General features: G+C 35.6%; 1 protein-coding gene across 4 annotated transcripts in view; it reads left to right on the forward strand.

Moving 5' to 3' along the window:
- The window catches only part of LOC131251601 (transcription repressor KAN1), a 16,724-nt gene extending 2,502 nt beyond the window's left edge, over positions 1–14,222 (forward strand). The window contains exons 3-6 of one of the 4 annotated variants that reach the window (XR_009173993.1): positions 224–269; positions 509–659; positions 12,183–12,439; positions 12,754–12,847. Coding sequence is in view for 3 of the 4 variants with exons in the window: in XM_058252423.1 (XP_058108406.1) it covers positions 224–269; positions 509–659; positions 12,754–12,847; positions 13,889–14,002 (405 nt within the window). In the remaining variant the exon portion in view is untranslated. Of the gene's footprint in view, positions 1–223; positions 270–508; positions 660–2,540; positions 2,617–12,182; positions 12,440–12,753; positions 12,848–13,888 lie in introns of those variants that run through there. The other 3 variants (XM_058252425.1, XM_058252423.1, XM_058252424.1) reach the window with 3 other exon arrangements.
- Positions 14,223–15,282: the final 1,060 nt, after the last annotated feature.

Genomic DNA, 15,282 nt, shown 5'->3' on the forward strand with positions numbered 1-15,282 from the left:
CAATAATACAAGCCATTACTAACCTCACCAAACATCAACCTCGTTCCTAATGAATTATAATAACAGTAAATAAAAAATTAAAAAAAAAAACCCAAGAAAATCCTAAAAAGAAAGAAACATAAAACCCCATCAATTTGATTTTTTCAGTGCTCTTCTCTTCCATTTTCGTTTCTCTTTTTCCTTTTCTCTTTACGTGTCTTTGTTTCTCGCTTTGTCTTTGCAGATGTATAGAACTGTTAAGACCACTGACAAGCCTGCAGCTTCCTCAGGTAATTCGTACTACTTAGCTTCCGTTCCAACCTTCTTTTACCAGCTTTGAACCCCTCATTATTATGAAATCTTCACTACCCATTTAGGAATTTCTTTTCTCCATTCATCTTGCAATATTATTTTCAGCATGACCCCCAAAAAAAAAAAAAAATCACAATGTTTTCAGCCTACATTCTCACTAATCTAACCTGGGTCCTTTTTTTCCTTCTTTTTTTTTTTTTTGGTCTTTTGAGATAAGGCCAATCTGACGGTTCTGGTGAAGATGATCTCTCACCGGCTGCTACTGCAAACGATCTCGGCCTTAGACGATTTATAGAGCAAAGAGGGCCAGATGGGTCACTACAAAATGACATGGATTGCCCTTCTACTCTTTGGAGTAACTCATCCAGGTTAGCTCATCTCTCTCTTTCTATGCGTCATGGATTGTTTAGAAGCTTATAAAATCCACCCACACGTACTCTACCTTTGAAGAATAAAAGAGTTCTTATGGCAGCTTTTGCTTTTTTGATTTTGTGAGATTTTCTATGAAGATGGACAGCTTAGGTTTGTGAGAGGTAAAGGAAAAGCAGGAAAATTAAAATAAAATGCTATTGAAGAAAGGGTAGACTACAGTGAGTTAGTTCACCCATTTTTTAAAAGGTGGTGATTTATCCACGTGGCATACGGGTACGCATTAGGGACGGTTCAAAGAGTGGGGGAGCAATGCTCATCGACCATAGTCCAGGAATTGCACTGATTGGATGGTTAGGATTTCTCGATCACTGTAGTTTTTGTGCTTTATGATCCATTCAAAGTGGGTCCCACTCCGGACTGTCAGACATGCATGATGTACGGCGGAGGATTTCATGACCATTTTGGAAATGAAGGTGAACTATCTCCGTGGTCTTGTCCATGAAGGAAAAAAAGGGTCCCCTTTCTTGGCCAAGATCCTGTGATAATTGACCAATATTTCTAAAATGATGGTGACTCATCCTGCTCACATGCGACACTCATGTACGACCATCTAAACCATTAAAGTTGTGGTGCACATTGCCCATAGAGGATATCACTTATCAACCAATCATCCTAACCGTCCAATTCATGGTTATAAAATGAATAGTTAAAAATAAATAGTGAGCTGTCTGAATTCCATGGGGAAAAAATCAGATATTTATTGTCATCTTCTCAATCTAAGTTTTGGGTTATGCTCCATCCACAACTGGCCGTCCATGGTCAGTCCACCATTTGTACGGTCTGGGTTTATCAAGAAACCATGTCTTGTGCATCACCATTCTAAAATGATGGTGAACTATCACAGGTGTCTATCTACACCCATTCCTCGAAACAAAATCACCATAATCATCATCATTCCCTCGACGAGGAGTATTTTTTAATATGACCAAAAAGGCCAACCTTGACTTGAGTGTTCTACTTCTTTTAGTGTGGTAAACATGTACCAAAATACTCTGTAGAATGTACATTTTCACAGCTCTTTTGTTGGGTGTCTTTGTACCATCTATTCCTTTATACAGACCTCTTGAAATATGCTCTCTTCCTTTTTCTTGCTTTTTTGAAACCACTGAAAGAATCTTTGTTTTTCCACCTTAAGCTAAGTTGATATTGATTGAATGTGTTTCTGTAGTTTGAAAGACTTATATGTTTATATTTGTGGCATGTTGGCTTTTTGATATTGTTGCCTTTTCATCTTGTAATGTATTTAATCTAAGGAATATTCACCTATACAAGTGGCACACTTGTAAGGCAATCCTCACCCTCCAAATTTTTAATCTGACTGTGGATGGAACATAAGTGAATTTCACTGAGAAAAAATGATATTAACCTTCTGATTTTTCCCTTTGAATTTGGTCCACTGGAATGTCTATTGATAGCTATTAATTGGATGGTTAGGATTGCTTGATCAGTGTGGTTTAGATTAGAGATAAGCTCCTTCCACAATGGGACCCACAATTTGGATGGTGGCGTATAACTCTTCGGAAGTCCCCCATGTGAGGATGATGACCATTTTTCCGAATGGTGCTATAGTAACATAGGAGTCCAGTCCATGTTTTACAAACTCCACACACACGAGTGCACGCAGGTGTGTCCTTGTACGTTTGTGTACAAGCATGAGTGCCTGCCTTTGTGTGTTACACATGATATAGTGTGGAGATTTTTGCACTCTTTACAGTTATGAATAATAAACCTATTGCATATTACACCCCTACTGATTGTACATTTGTTTATAACAATGTGGCCCTCATGATGAGTGAACCAGTCTGATTTTTTAATAGGGACATCTACACAGTGAAACCCACCTGATGGACGGCTTGGATCTCGCACAAGTGTCCCATGTTGGCACATGCGATGGTATGTTATATGAGCTGTCCAGCAAACGTAGGCGTGTGGATTGGAAACATCTTGATTTAGGGTTCATTTGGTTGCACCATATATCAAAAAATTTCATTATTAAGATAACTTACACTATTAGGCATTAGCTTGTTACCAACCATGTCGTCAAAATAAAGTCGTTTCATTCAATGCTAGAATGTCAGGTTGACCTCTCTACAGATAGCTGGATACACCTCTACTGCTGCCTCATGTATCTCCTCTTACAAGTACGTATTACTATTGTAACTTGCCTGATGAATGGATGAGACTGATTTTTTAGGAAGGTCAGTGACGTGTGCACTAAATGAATGGTTTGGATCTCACACACATGCCATGAATAGGCACCTGTGCAAGCTTGCAGAAATTCTGCCTCCCAAACTGGTTTTTTTTTTTTTTTTTGGTTGGAAGGACAAGCTGAGCAGCCTAGCCAGAAATCGTTTAATCGTTTCCCTTAATTTAGTGGCATCACCCTCAGTGGGGGGATCCTTATTTCTTAAGGGGGTTTGAATTTGTATAGTTCTTAATATATTAGGCTTGATGGATAGATAAAAGCAAGCTTCCATAGGTGTATGATCCTCTTATCATAATAATAATAATAATAATAATAATAATAATAATCCACCTTACAAAACCATACATGATCAATAATAATAATAATAATTTCATCTTATTGATTTTAATGATTTTATAGAAAATGATATTAATGTTTGAATTTACTACTATAAAATACCTTTTTTCAGTTTTTGATATGTGCCACCCTCTCCTGTATAGATGCATCCAATATTCATTTCTTTTGATTATTCCTAAATAACCCTTACTTTTTTCACTGTTAGTTGAGAAACACACCATTGTTGATTTTAGGAATAGAGAACTTAATTATGCTTAGTTTAATAAGATATTATTTGTAGGGATTTGTATCACAAAATTCCTCACAAATTGTATTTCACCAAATAATGCCTCTACGAACCCAAAGGTCTCCGAAATGCTTTTTTCAGCCGTGAAATTATCATAATATCCACCGTGCACATTTTTCTTCAGAAAGTGATAAAGTGGAGAATTTGTGGGGCCCACGTAATACTTTTATGATATCTAGCCGGTTTAATAGATGTAATCCACCATTATGTTTAGAAGAACAAAAAAATTAGTCAATCTAAACATAAGGTGAACTACCCCATATAAATAATATACACTGCGTAAAAAAACATCAAATCTACCTGTAGCCTATATGGTGATTCAATCAGCATGATTTCTCATCTGTGGGATTATTATGACTAGGTGTATACATTTGACGGGCTGGATGTTATACACATACTATATGGCTTTATTTCTTTGAAAAGGAAAAATATAAATAAGAGGATACTTTGGTAATTTTCTTTCTCAAAAAGTACTACCAAAGGGAAGGAGTACTCTTGTAAATTTGAGATTTACGTAGTAAAAATTCATTGTTTGGAAATGTCGCTTTTATCTGTAATTGAAAGTGAAACGACATTTCATGCAGTCCTTGTACCTCCTCCTCTCTATCTCCCCAAACCCCTACTTAAAGTGAAACAGCCCACATTTGAAATATTCAAGCATTTCATCAACGGCTTTGAATGGTCTATGTTTGCAAGATCCGAGAGATTCAACTTGAAAACCATTTAAAAACTCAGATCATATATGCAATGGTGGAGCCCACAATGTGAGTGGTTTTGACCTCACACCTAGATCATCTAAACAGGACGGAGCCCTCGTTATTAGCGATTTGGATCTTGCATGTATGTGCTATTATTATTAGTAGTTTTGATCTTGTTGCATGTACCACAGTCTAGTAAGGTCTTGATCTGTAGCATTAAAAATGCATCCACAATTTAAGGGCTAAAGAATCATTTGTTTTTTTATAAAAAGAGTAAAAAGATAATTTTAATGATTCAAAGTTAATTGACTATAATAGCTTTGTCATGATTCCGTCGAATTCTAGTGATGAAAGTAGCTAGATCGTCATTTTTTAACTCATATAAGATAACAGGGGAGATATCTAAAAATACTGAAAAAGGAAGGCACCTTGCAAATATAGAAAATGAAGATGTTGTATGTCAAAATCTCTTTTTATAGAAATAAGAAGACATTAGTGGTCAGGTGATGACATTGGAGTTAAATTATACACAAGAAGAGGAGCTCCCTCTTTGCTAACCTCACACATGCTAGCAACTTGCCCACGCACACTTCCACATGTGCCAATGCAACATGTGTGTGGAAGATCTGAGCTATCCACTAGGTGGGCCTCACTTTGCAGATGTACAACCTTGAAAACAGGCCAGTCCACTTTTTAGGTGGGAATATGTTACCTAACTTGACAATTTCCCTACTTTCTCCATTCAAATCACACCAATCGGATTATGGGTCATCTTCAATCCATATATCTAATCTTATCTACCTTAGATCATGGTTTACACCTATGTTATTTATCAAGTTACAATTTAATTTTATATTTAGAGTATAGTGAATTAATCCCTTTATCTCATAGCCCAAGCCCCACATCTCATGAGTTAGGACCTCGGCCGAACCTTCTTCATGGGCTTGTCGGCCCCGAATCACATGGGCCGCCCACCTCGAGTGTGTCCCCACATCCCACGAGTACCACACTCGAGCCTGGTGTGAAACGCCTCTGCATTAATTTACTTACTAGTATGTACTGGAGTGACACACATGATCATACCTTTTTTTTTCCTTCTTTTTTCTTCTTTATTTTTTTTTTTAAGGTGGACTCATGCCACAAAATTTCATTGAACATGAGAAATTTACATCCATTCGAGTGGGCCCCGACAAAAAGATACGGACCTCACCTATCATATAACCACACACTAACCAAGACTAAGATTCTCTGAGGTAGCCTAAGCCTACTTTGTTAAGAAAGAGGAGACCCCTAATATGAGGGGGCAGGTCAGAGAATGATTGGAAGAGACGGTGAACCTGGCCATTACTACCCATTTGCACGAGACCATCCGCCACTACATTTGCTTCTCTTGGGGAGTATGAAAGGGAGATGTCCATGCCAGCCATCAGAGAATTAATCCTAATCCACCAATACACAGGATCCTACCTATAACGTACCACAACAGCCTTGTTTAGTCTGTGGGATTAAATGGTATGGAATTGTATTAGATGAGATTAACATCATTATTGCACAATACCATGGTATGTCTAGAAATACCATGGTATGTCTAGAAATACCATGGTATTTGGACCATCCAATCTCCATGTTTGGGATAAAATTCTTGCTATAGAAAAAATAATGGATTATGTAAAATCCTATTTGGTGGACCATGAAATTGTAATCAACGAAACAAATTTATATTGGATGTGGGTCAATTGTATATGAATATAATTAGAATGTCATGTGTAAAGGGCGTATATAGATGGACGGCATGAATTAAACACATGCATCAATGTAGGGCCACATATGTCGTGGGTTTCAAAATCCATGAAAATTCTGCATGAGACCAAATGCAATTCCGTTCCCACCTAATCCCAACCCTTCCCATCCTCCCCAAATGCCTGATGGAATTTACATAGGACCAAATGCATTTTCACCCCATCTAATACCATGCATGCAATCCCATCCCACTTAATCCCATCTAATACCTTGCGTCAGATGCCTAGCACAGGTCATTAGTACATTTTTTTTTCATTAGTACATATACACATGCTTGCTCCCATTGTGGTCGCTTTCATTAGTAAAAACCTCTCTTTCTCACCTTTGAGGTTGCTTTCATTAGTTAAACCTCTCTCTCTCTCCTACTCCCTCTTCTACTACATCACCGCATCTTATCTCCCCTCTTGTACACGTTGATGTTATTCTTTTGTTCTTTGCAAAGTTGATTTTTTGCATGGCAATAGTCTTGTCTGTATTCAAGATTTTTAGTGTTTTTCACCTCAACATGTGTCAGATCTCCTCTTCTGCGTTGCTTTGGGCATTGTTGATCGCTATAATGTTGACATCGAATGCTATTGTTCTCGAACTTCTTTAAAAACTATGAAAATTTAAAAGTGTGGCTACTAGGCTATTTGTTAGACGAAAGCCTTTGAAATACCATTGTCGATAGTGATACCAAACAACAGTTGGCCAACTAAGACATGTAATTGATAGTTTGTATGCATTTGTGGTATTCTCTTTCTATTATAAAAAAGAAATCATTTTCCTCATTTGTGACATTTTCTGCAATTTATGAAAACAAACTCAACTTGGGAAATTGATTTCTCTTTCCACAGTTTTCCTTGTAAAAGAAAATTTTTCATTTCCTTAAAAAGCCTAGGAAATGGAAATTTCTATATTCTTTGAGTGAGCTCTTACCTTTGGTCATTAATCTTTCCACCCATACAAGTTTAGCTGGATTCTTTCCTATAGGTTTCTTTTTGAAAATTTTTATAAAAAAATAAAAAAAAATACCTACTTAATATAGAATTTACATTCCGGTGACTTTTTAAAAAAGTTTTCAATAAGCCACTCCTTTAATTTAAGTAAATTATCATTGGAGTGCTCGGGTGGACCCCACCGTGATGTTTATGTAAAATCCACCCCAATTACTCGTAGAACCCTTGTTAGACCCACAGTCTAATTAACCACATCTGTGATTCAGGTAGACCACATGATTGGAAACAATGTACAAGGCACTGTCGCCTACCAAACAGTTTCCCTCCATGCACTAATGGGCTTGATGTTTAGCCCCAAACCTAAATTTTGATGTAGCATCTATTGGTTAGAGTATATATATTTCATATAGTCATTATGGGGCCTATAAAAATCAAAGGTGAACGTCTATTTCTCAATTGTTTCCTTTGGAAGGCATTAGATGGATGCCAAAATTTTCTTAAATTATCTGAAGATCCAAAATACTTTGATGAGTTAGGCATTCTAATCTTTGAGACTTTTTTTGGCGCACCCTACTAGTGAGGCTCATGAAATCAATAATCCAAATCATCAATGGTCAATCAATATAGGAATGGCTTCAATCTTTGTATATCAAGTGCGATCAATGGGGGCCAATGTATTTGAAAGGACACATTTTAAGCAAGGATGCTAGCAATATCAATGGAGTGAGAGTATGAATTTATTTTTTTAATTCGTACACCCCTTTTAAAACTATATTTAAAGAGTTTGAGAGCAATGCATGGTAACCCTTCAAGTTCAACAAGAAGCAAGCTCGCGTTTGTTATGAGTTACATATGATAATTATATCATTGAAGTCCAACATACTATATGGAAAACAAATAATGATGAATGCTATGCAAGATAACCCACTACATTCCATGCAAGATGATGATGAACGCTATGCATATGATGATGAACGCTATGCAAAGATGATGATGAATGCTATGCATGTCGTCAACATATTCTTCATAGAAATTGTGTAACTTCATGGGACACTGAGAACAATAACTTTGGACTATGAGTCAAAATATGTGGGGCACTTGTTACATTTTATCTAAGCAATTGGGGTCAAGCTTCAATTTTTTAGTATATATCATCCTAAAACAAATAGTCAAACTGAAGTAGTCAATAGGAGCCTTGGTAACCTCTTAAGAAGTACTAATATACAAAAAAAAAGATATCTCAGTGGGATTTGGCTTAATCCCAAGCCAAGTTTATAATAGATCAGTAAATTGTCCTACTAAAAATTTTCCATTTGAAATCAAAAATAAAAAAAGTCCATATTATATACTCGACTTAATACTATTACCAATACAAGATTAAGTGAGCAAAGATGCTGATACTTTCGTCAAGCACATTCAAAACTTACAAGCTCATATGAATAACAAGATTGTAAGAGTAACACCTATATCAAAAAGTTGCAAATGAACGTTGGTGGAAAAAGATATATAAAGAATGTACTTAGTTATGGTTTATCTCTACAATTTTTTTTCCGAAGAAAATTCACAACAAACTCAAGTCAAAATATTGGTCCATACCTAGTATAATAAAAGTTAGGTGACAATGCTTGTGAGATTGAGTTACCAAATGACTTATATATCTTGCCAACTTTTAATATAATGAATTTTCAAGTATCATGACGAAGTGTTTAACAGAAAAGATGAAGTCATTATCAATATGGATAAACATCTTCTAAAGAAAAAGAATGAAGAAGTTGAACAAGTGATGCACATGAAGAATACTGATACTTGATGGGGTTAATATAATTAAGTGATACTTAGTAAAATGGAAGAACAAACTTGATTCTGAATGCACATGGATCATGGGTAACAAATTGACATATTGAATTTGGACATTTACTACTTGTATGAAGCGTCTAGGTCATGAAAGTCAAGTTATTTCTAACCCGAGAGAAATTATGCAAGGCCATGGCCCACTATAGGGCCCAACATGTGATAACTTTGGATTAGTTGTTGATAGATTTATGGGCTAAGTAGCAGGAATTGCAATTTACTATTTCCTAATATAGAGACTATTTTAAAGATGTGATTGAAGATTTTAAGAATTATTTTCGAGATTTTCTTTCACTAATTAAGCCTATATATAGTTATTTTAGCTAAATTAGATTGATTTGAAATCAATTAAAATTAATTTAAAATCAATCTAATAGTTGAAAGATTTTTATTAATGATTTATAGGGATTATCTTTAGGGTCTATAAGAGGGAGTTGGTGTAGAAGGTAGGCATTCTAAGTTTGGGTTTTCTTAAATATTGTAAGAGAAAATTTTGATATCAATAAAATTATATCTCCCTCTCTACTTATTCTTCCGGGTGATTTCTTGTTCACTTTTTTGCGATTCGTGTACATGTCAAAATCCGATTAACATGATTACCAGAATGCACCGCTAGCTAAGAGGTTTTTGCTCTTTTGTAACGACCCCACATTGTGCACTTTTTAGATAGCCCTATCTCCAACCCAAGGATGCCTGACAAACCAACGGCTAGTTGTACTATTCGGATAACGATATATAGACAAAACATTTTTAGCAATTAGACAAGCCCTAAGCTATCTTTAACAACTAAATAAACAAGTCCTTATCTATCTTTTGAATATTTAAAGAGAAAAATCTTCTTAAAGTTGATGTATTCTTAGATCAAAAGACTATATCTCTTGTGTTTACAATCATTGGTAAGCATATTCCCAATAGGTTATAATAAGAAAGATGGAGTCTAATCTTGTAAACTATAACTCAAATTTTTTAAGGATGCATTTACTTTCATGAGGAGATAAAATAAGCATTAGCTACAAAGTTTTGACATTCTAGTGTGCTATTTTGACTATTTCTCTTTGGAATAATAATGATGTAGTAGGTGCATGGTGAAAAGGGGGAAGAAGAAATCACCACCCTTCTTCCTCTAAGATAAACCTTGATTATTCCATGAGAAACTTTGAATCTACAAGGTTAAAATTATGTCTGAAAAATATTATTGAAACACATGAATAATTTATATATTTAGAAAGCGATTGATGTGACTTATATAAGCTATAAATACTATATTTATAACTTTTCTGAAATAATAAACTTTTTTAAAATAGTAAATTTATTAAAAATAATAAACTTGTAAATTTTTCTTAAACTTCTAAACTAACTCAAATTCTTTTACATGACTCAAATATGAACTTTAAGTTATTCCAAGATTTTTCAAACCCTAAAAAAGCAAAAGTTGTAACTTATTAAAATAATAAATTTTAAATAAAAATTATTTATACAAAGACCTTATTTTGAAAAATATTAAGAGGCCAATTGCCTTTGGCATTGGCAAAATGCCTGAAATGGATAAGTGGTCCCAATGTTGTGGGCGTTGACAACTAGAATGTGCGCTATACCCTTTAGACCCTTGGATTAAACGTTCTTTCAATCCATACAATTGCCCTTAAATTATCCTATGTCAAATAAAGTATCCTTAAACATATCCACCTTCCAATTTTTGGTTTTTGTTTTTTAAGGGAATGATCACCTACAGCCAGTTGCATTGAAAATGAGGATCAAGTGCCAATGTATCATTGATTTAAGATAATACAAGTGTTACCAAGCCAACCCACTCATCAAGTTATTTGGGAATATTGATTATATTTGATGTAGACCATTTATGGGGAGGCCTGATCTAAACCACTAACCAATATGAAAACAACATACTATTCATATTACACCTACTTGTATCCCTTGACATTCCACATTACTTTTTTTTATTGTGAAAAGTAGGAGCACACGCGGGATATTACATTACCCCGACAAGATATATACAGAACATAGAAGCCACCACCCAAAAATAAGCAAGGGGCCTCCCAACATTGTGCATGATCTTGTTAGTCCTTTGATATACATTGATTCACCATCCTCTAACAGCTCAGCTTTTAGAGAGAGTGGTAATTTGACATGGTATTAGAGCTCGATCCCTTTATAGGCTCAAAACTCAAAACCCTGCTTTGTACTCAACTAAGATGGAAATTCATAATCTTGTACTGTTCTTTTTTTCTTTTTCTTTTTTCCTTTCTTTTTATTATTCATCCCAAAGACTATATAGAGCAAATCTGATCAAAGTGTTTCCCCATTGTTTTCCTAAATCATGGGACACGATTGTGGGATTGTGTACTTCCATGGAGCTTTGGTTTTAACATAGTGGGTGCGTCGAGAAAAGGTGAGAGATCACTATCTTCTCTATATGATAATTCTTAAACCCACAAAGAGAGAAAACTATCTTAAAATTGAGAATAGAAGTGACATTATTAAATGAATTGTTGTTTACTACATACCTAATGTGCTTATATAAGAAATGACATACTTGATATGCTTATATAAGCAAACATATCCTAGATTCGGAATTCAACTCAAAATAGAATTTTTTTTTATAAAATAGTAAAAACTTACTAAAAATTGTAAAACTGTCTAAACTGACTCAAACTCGTAAACCACTCTTAGATAACCTTATTAAGGACTTTAAGATAAATCGTGACTTTTAAAACCCAAAAAAGAATTAAAATAGAAATTACAAAACTTACTGAAAAAGTTTTGAACTAAAATAAAACTTTGACCCTGAAAAGGGCCTTTATTTTTTTTCAAGAATCTGATAATCCAGTCACAAAGATATGACCATTAGAAGAAGATACAGTGTGGGTCTTAGGAAACGTTTACCTAGGATAGGCCACTTCGGCCTCATTTCTCTTGATCTGGACATTCCCTGAAGTCTTCCACAAGGTATATAAGGTTTCAATTCAACTGATGACTTCTTTGAAAGTGATTTGAACTGTGGGCATGCCTCAATAAGTAGACTAGTGTGTTAAGAAGTTTTTTGTGCGTTTCTAATGATGTAGCCAGAAGAACCAAGTTCTAACTTAAATTTTCTTCGTTATCCTTTCTTCTTCTTTTTTCCTTGGAATAAGACCACTTTTTTTTTTTTCTTTTTTTTTTCTTTTTTTCTTTTTTTTCCTTTTGGACTAAGACCCTATTTTAGAATTTTCTAGAGATCAAGTGGTCAGGCAAACTTTTGAAATGGGTGTGAGATGTTTAGTAATTCAAATTATTAAACGAAGGAGAGCATATATTTAACTTTAATTGGCTTTTTAATTTTCTTATAGGACACTGATAGCACACCTGATGGTACATGGGTTCCCATTGGGACACATGGCAGGCGTGCACAAGATCTAGACTATTCATCACTACAACGTGAATGGGCCTTGGCTGAAAAATCAGGCCCCTGGAACAATCCAAACTTCTCTATTTGAAAAAAAAAAAAAAAGTGATCGCCTTCCATTTTGGGACCCTGTCCATGTCGAGCAGCCAGGATCTGAATGGCCTAAATCTTCGGCCATGGACCCATATGGCGGCCCCCTGGGTGAGTATCTAGATCTTGTACACATCTGCCACATCAATAAGTCATGTGTAATTAGAATTCATTCTTTTACATTTGGTGTGAACATAGATCAATGGATTCTTCATCAAGGTCTTTGATGCTTTTAGACATCCTACCGTTCATGAACGCTCTTTCGTGGCTATCTATCTTCATAGAGTTGAAAAAAGATTCACCCACCTTCTCATATTTCTATTACATTTACCAAAATGCAAATGTGATGATTGATATAATAGCTTCAAGCTTCAAAGGTCATATAAACAAACCATGACAAGATTACTTCCTGTGGGAATTTTCAGTAGAGGAGCTTGGCTACAATCTAACTCAAGTGACATGGATGGGCTAAGACCATCAGATTTCACCTCTCAAGAAAGATCTACAGACCCATTTGAGGTAGTCACTTAAATTTCATGCATTACAATGCTACGTTATTACATGCATTTCTTCTAAGTTGCTTCTCTGGCTTCCAACGAGCGATGCATATGGAAGGTAGTGTTTGGAAGTACCCCGAATCGACATTTGGCTCAAATATACTTTGTTTTGAGCTCAATGGAATGTTTGGGTGGGGCGAAAACGAAACCCAGATGGGCCAGTTAGCAGTTTTTGGTGTTTCAGCTACAAAATAATATTTATTTATTTCAGACCATACTCAACGCCGACCAAAATATTATTTTGGTGAACAAGCATTCTGCCGAAACCTGTTTTGTACTTCCAAACGTGCCCTAATTTCATGCATTCATGGATTATTCATTGACACCTACATGCATGTAAACAACCAGGAAAATGATCAATTGCAAATATTTTCACCACAAACCTTTGTGGGCCCCTCCATGATGTGTTGATAACATCCACTCTGACCATCATGCAGGCCATCCCATGTTTGGTCATGGACCAAAAAATCAGGCAAATCCATGACTCAGGAAGGCCACACAATAAGAATGCTTTACAGGGCACGCCCTCTTCCTCCCAGCTGTTCCTGCTCATGTGGGCCACCTAAGCCATGGATTCAACTGATCTATGGGGTCAAGGCTAAGCAAGGGATGGCATACATGATGATCTGAGCGGATTCCATGAACATATCATGGTAGGGCCCACACAACTCATTTGCACTATAATCATTGTGAAAACGTTTGCACTAGATCACGAACCAATATCCATAACTAAAGCCTGCTGACCTTACATGCAGCGTGTGGGAAAAATGTGCACGTGAGCAATCACACACCATGCTCTAAACGTGTAGGGTACAGGCAATGCATGTGGACACCATTTTCCTTACACATGAGCAATTGTCTTTTGTCCACCTATATATGAGTGCAACTAATTAATGCATGAATACGCACGATGAAGTATCATCTGTTATACCAACCATGCATTATTGGAAACGGGCCACGTCGACTGATGTTCGTATTGCTGAAATGTCTGAAACTGTTACAGGAAAATGATTCAACTCCTTCAAAAGGTTTGCTGGGGTCCCATTTGGAGCTAAAAAATCCTAGCTTGGAGTTCACCTTAGGTAGACCAGCTTGGCATGGCAAAGAGCATGTCTAATGACACATGACATATGTGCCCAAGATTTTGAGTTGGTAGTCTTTGATTGCTTCAATATCTTCAAAGATGAGAAGGAAATGAAGATTATATATTTGTATAGATATAATGTTACATCTGAAATAGAAGGAAAAGAAAATGGAAGAAAAGCAGAAGCCATGTCTTATTACTTCCATGCAATGTAACTCTCACCTTTATTCAATATATACATCTTCTTTTTTTCTCTCTCTTTTGGCATTTTTCTGCTAAGCTGTTGTAGTCATGAGACATGAATGGATAGGGATTGAGTTGACTACTTTCTATATACGTGAAATTCAGGAAAGAAAATGAATAGGAAAATGTATGAGGTCTTCCTTCTATTTTTTTATTTATTTTTTAAAAAAAAAAAATCATTCTTTTCATATTTGAATTTTGATTTTTTGTAGGACCATTCGAGCTATGGTGTGAAGCTTTGAAATGCAATGTTTATGTCAACGTTTAATCCTTGCATGGGGCTCCATGGTTCTATGATCTAAACAATTGGTTGGATTGGTCCCACCATGGATTGATAGACCACACACATCTCCCAAATTGAATTATCCATAACATAATAGATAATAACCATTTCAACGTTGATTAGGAGTTGTTTTTTTTTTTTTTGGAAAGGAAGGAAGAAGTGACTCTCTTATTACTTACCTAGGGCAAAGCCCAAATAGAATATAAGCGAACAAGGGAGAGATCCTAGAGAAGAAGGGGAGAAAAGGAAACAAAGGAAACAAAGCAAAAAAAAAAAAGGAAGAAGAAGAAGAAGAAGAAGAAGAAGAAGAAGAAGAAAGGAAAAAAAGGAAAAAGGCTCAAAACTCAAGTTAAGAAAATGAGCCTAAACCTAAGGCCGGCCGAAACTTGTTGGGTGATAATACTCTTTAATGGGCATGGAAGCAACCTCAAAATAAATCAAATAGGCGCTAGAGAAATGTTCTTTCATATATAGATGATTGGTAAGCGACTTCATTTAAATGCTCTCCATCTTCGTCCATAGTCATTCTATAGTTGTCTCATCGATGACATTATAAAGGACTTCATCAGCCAAGCACAACTGAATTATATTAATCACCCTATGATCAATTTCATCCTGATCATCTTCCTTCATAGTTTTTGAATGATTCACTTTCCCAATGAGTGCATCTTGCGGCCCTTACTGAATTAGGAGGGATTTCATCTTCCACCTTCATAATTCAAAATTGATTTTTACCTATGAACTTCTGTCTCGAATTTCACATTTGATCCCCTTCATGCCATGTTTC

Source organism: Magnolia sinica, chromosome 7, assembly GCF_029962835.1.
Source record: "Magnolia sinica isolate HGM2019 chromosome 7, MsV1, whole genome shotgun sequence".
NCBI lineage: Eukaryota > Viridiplantae > Streptophyta > Magnoliopsida > Magnoliales > Magnoliaceae > Magnolia > Magnolia sinica.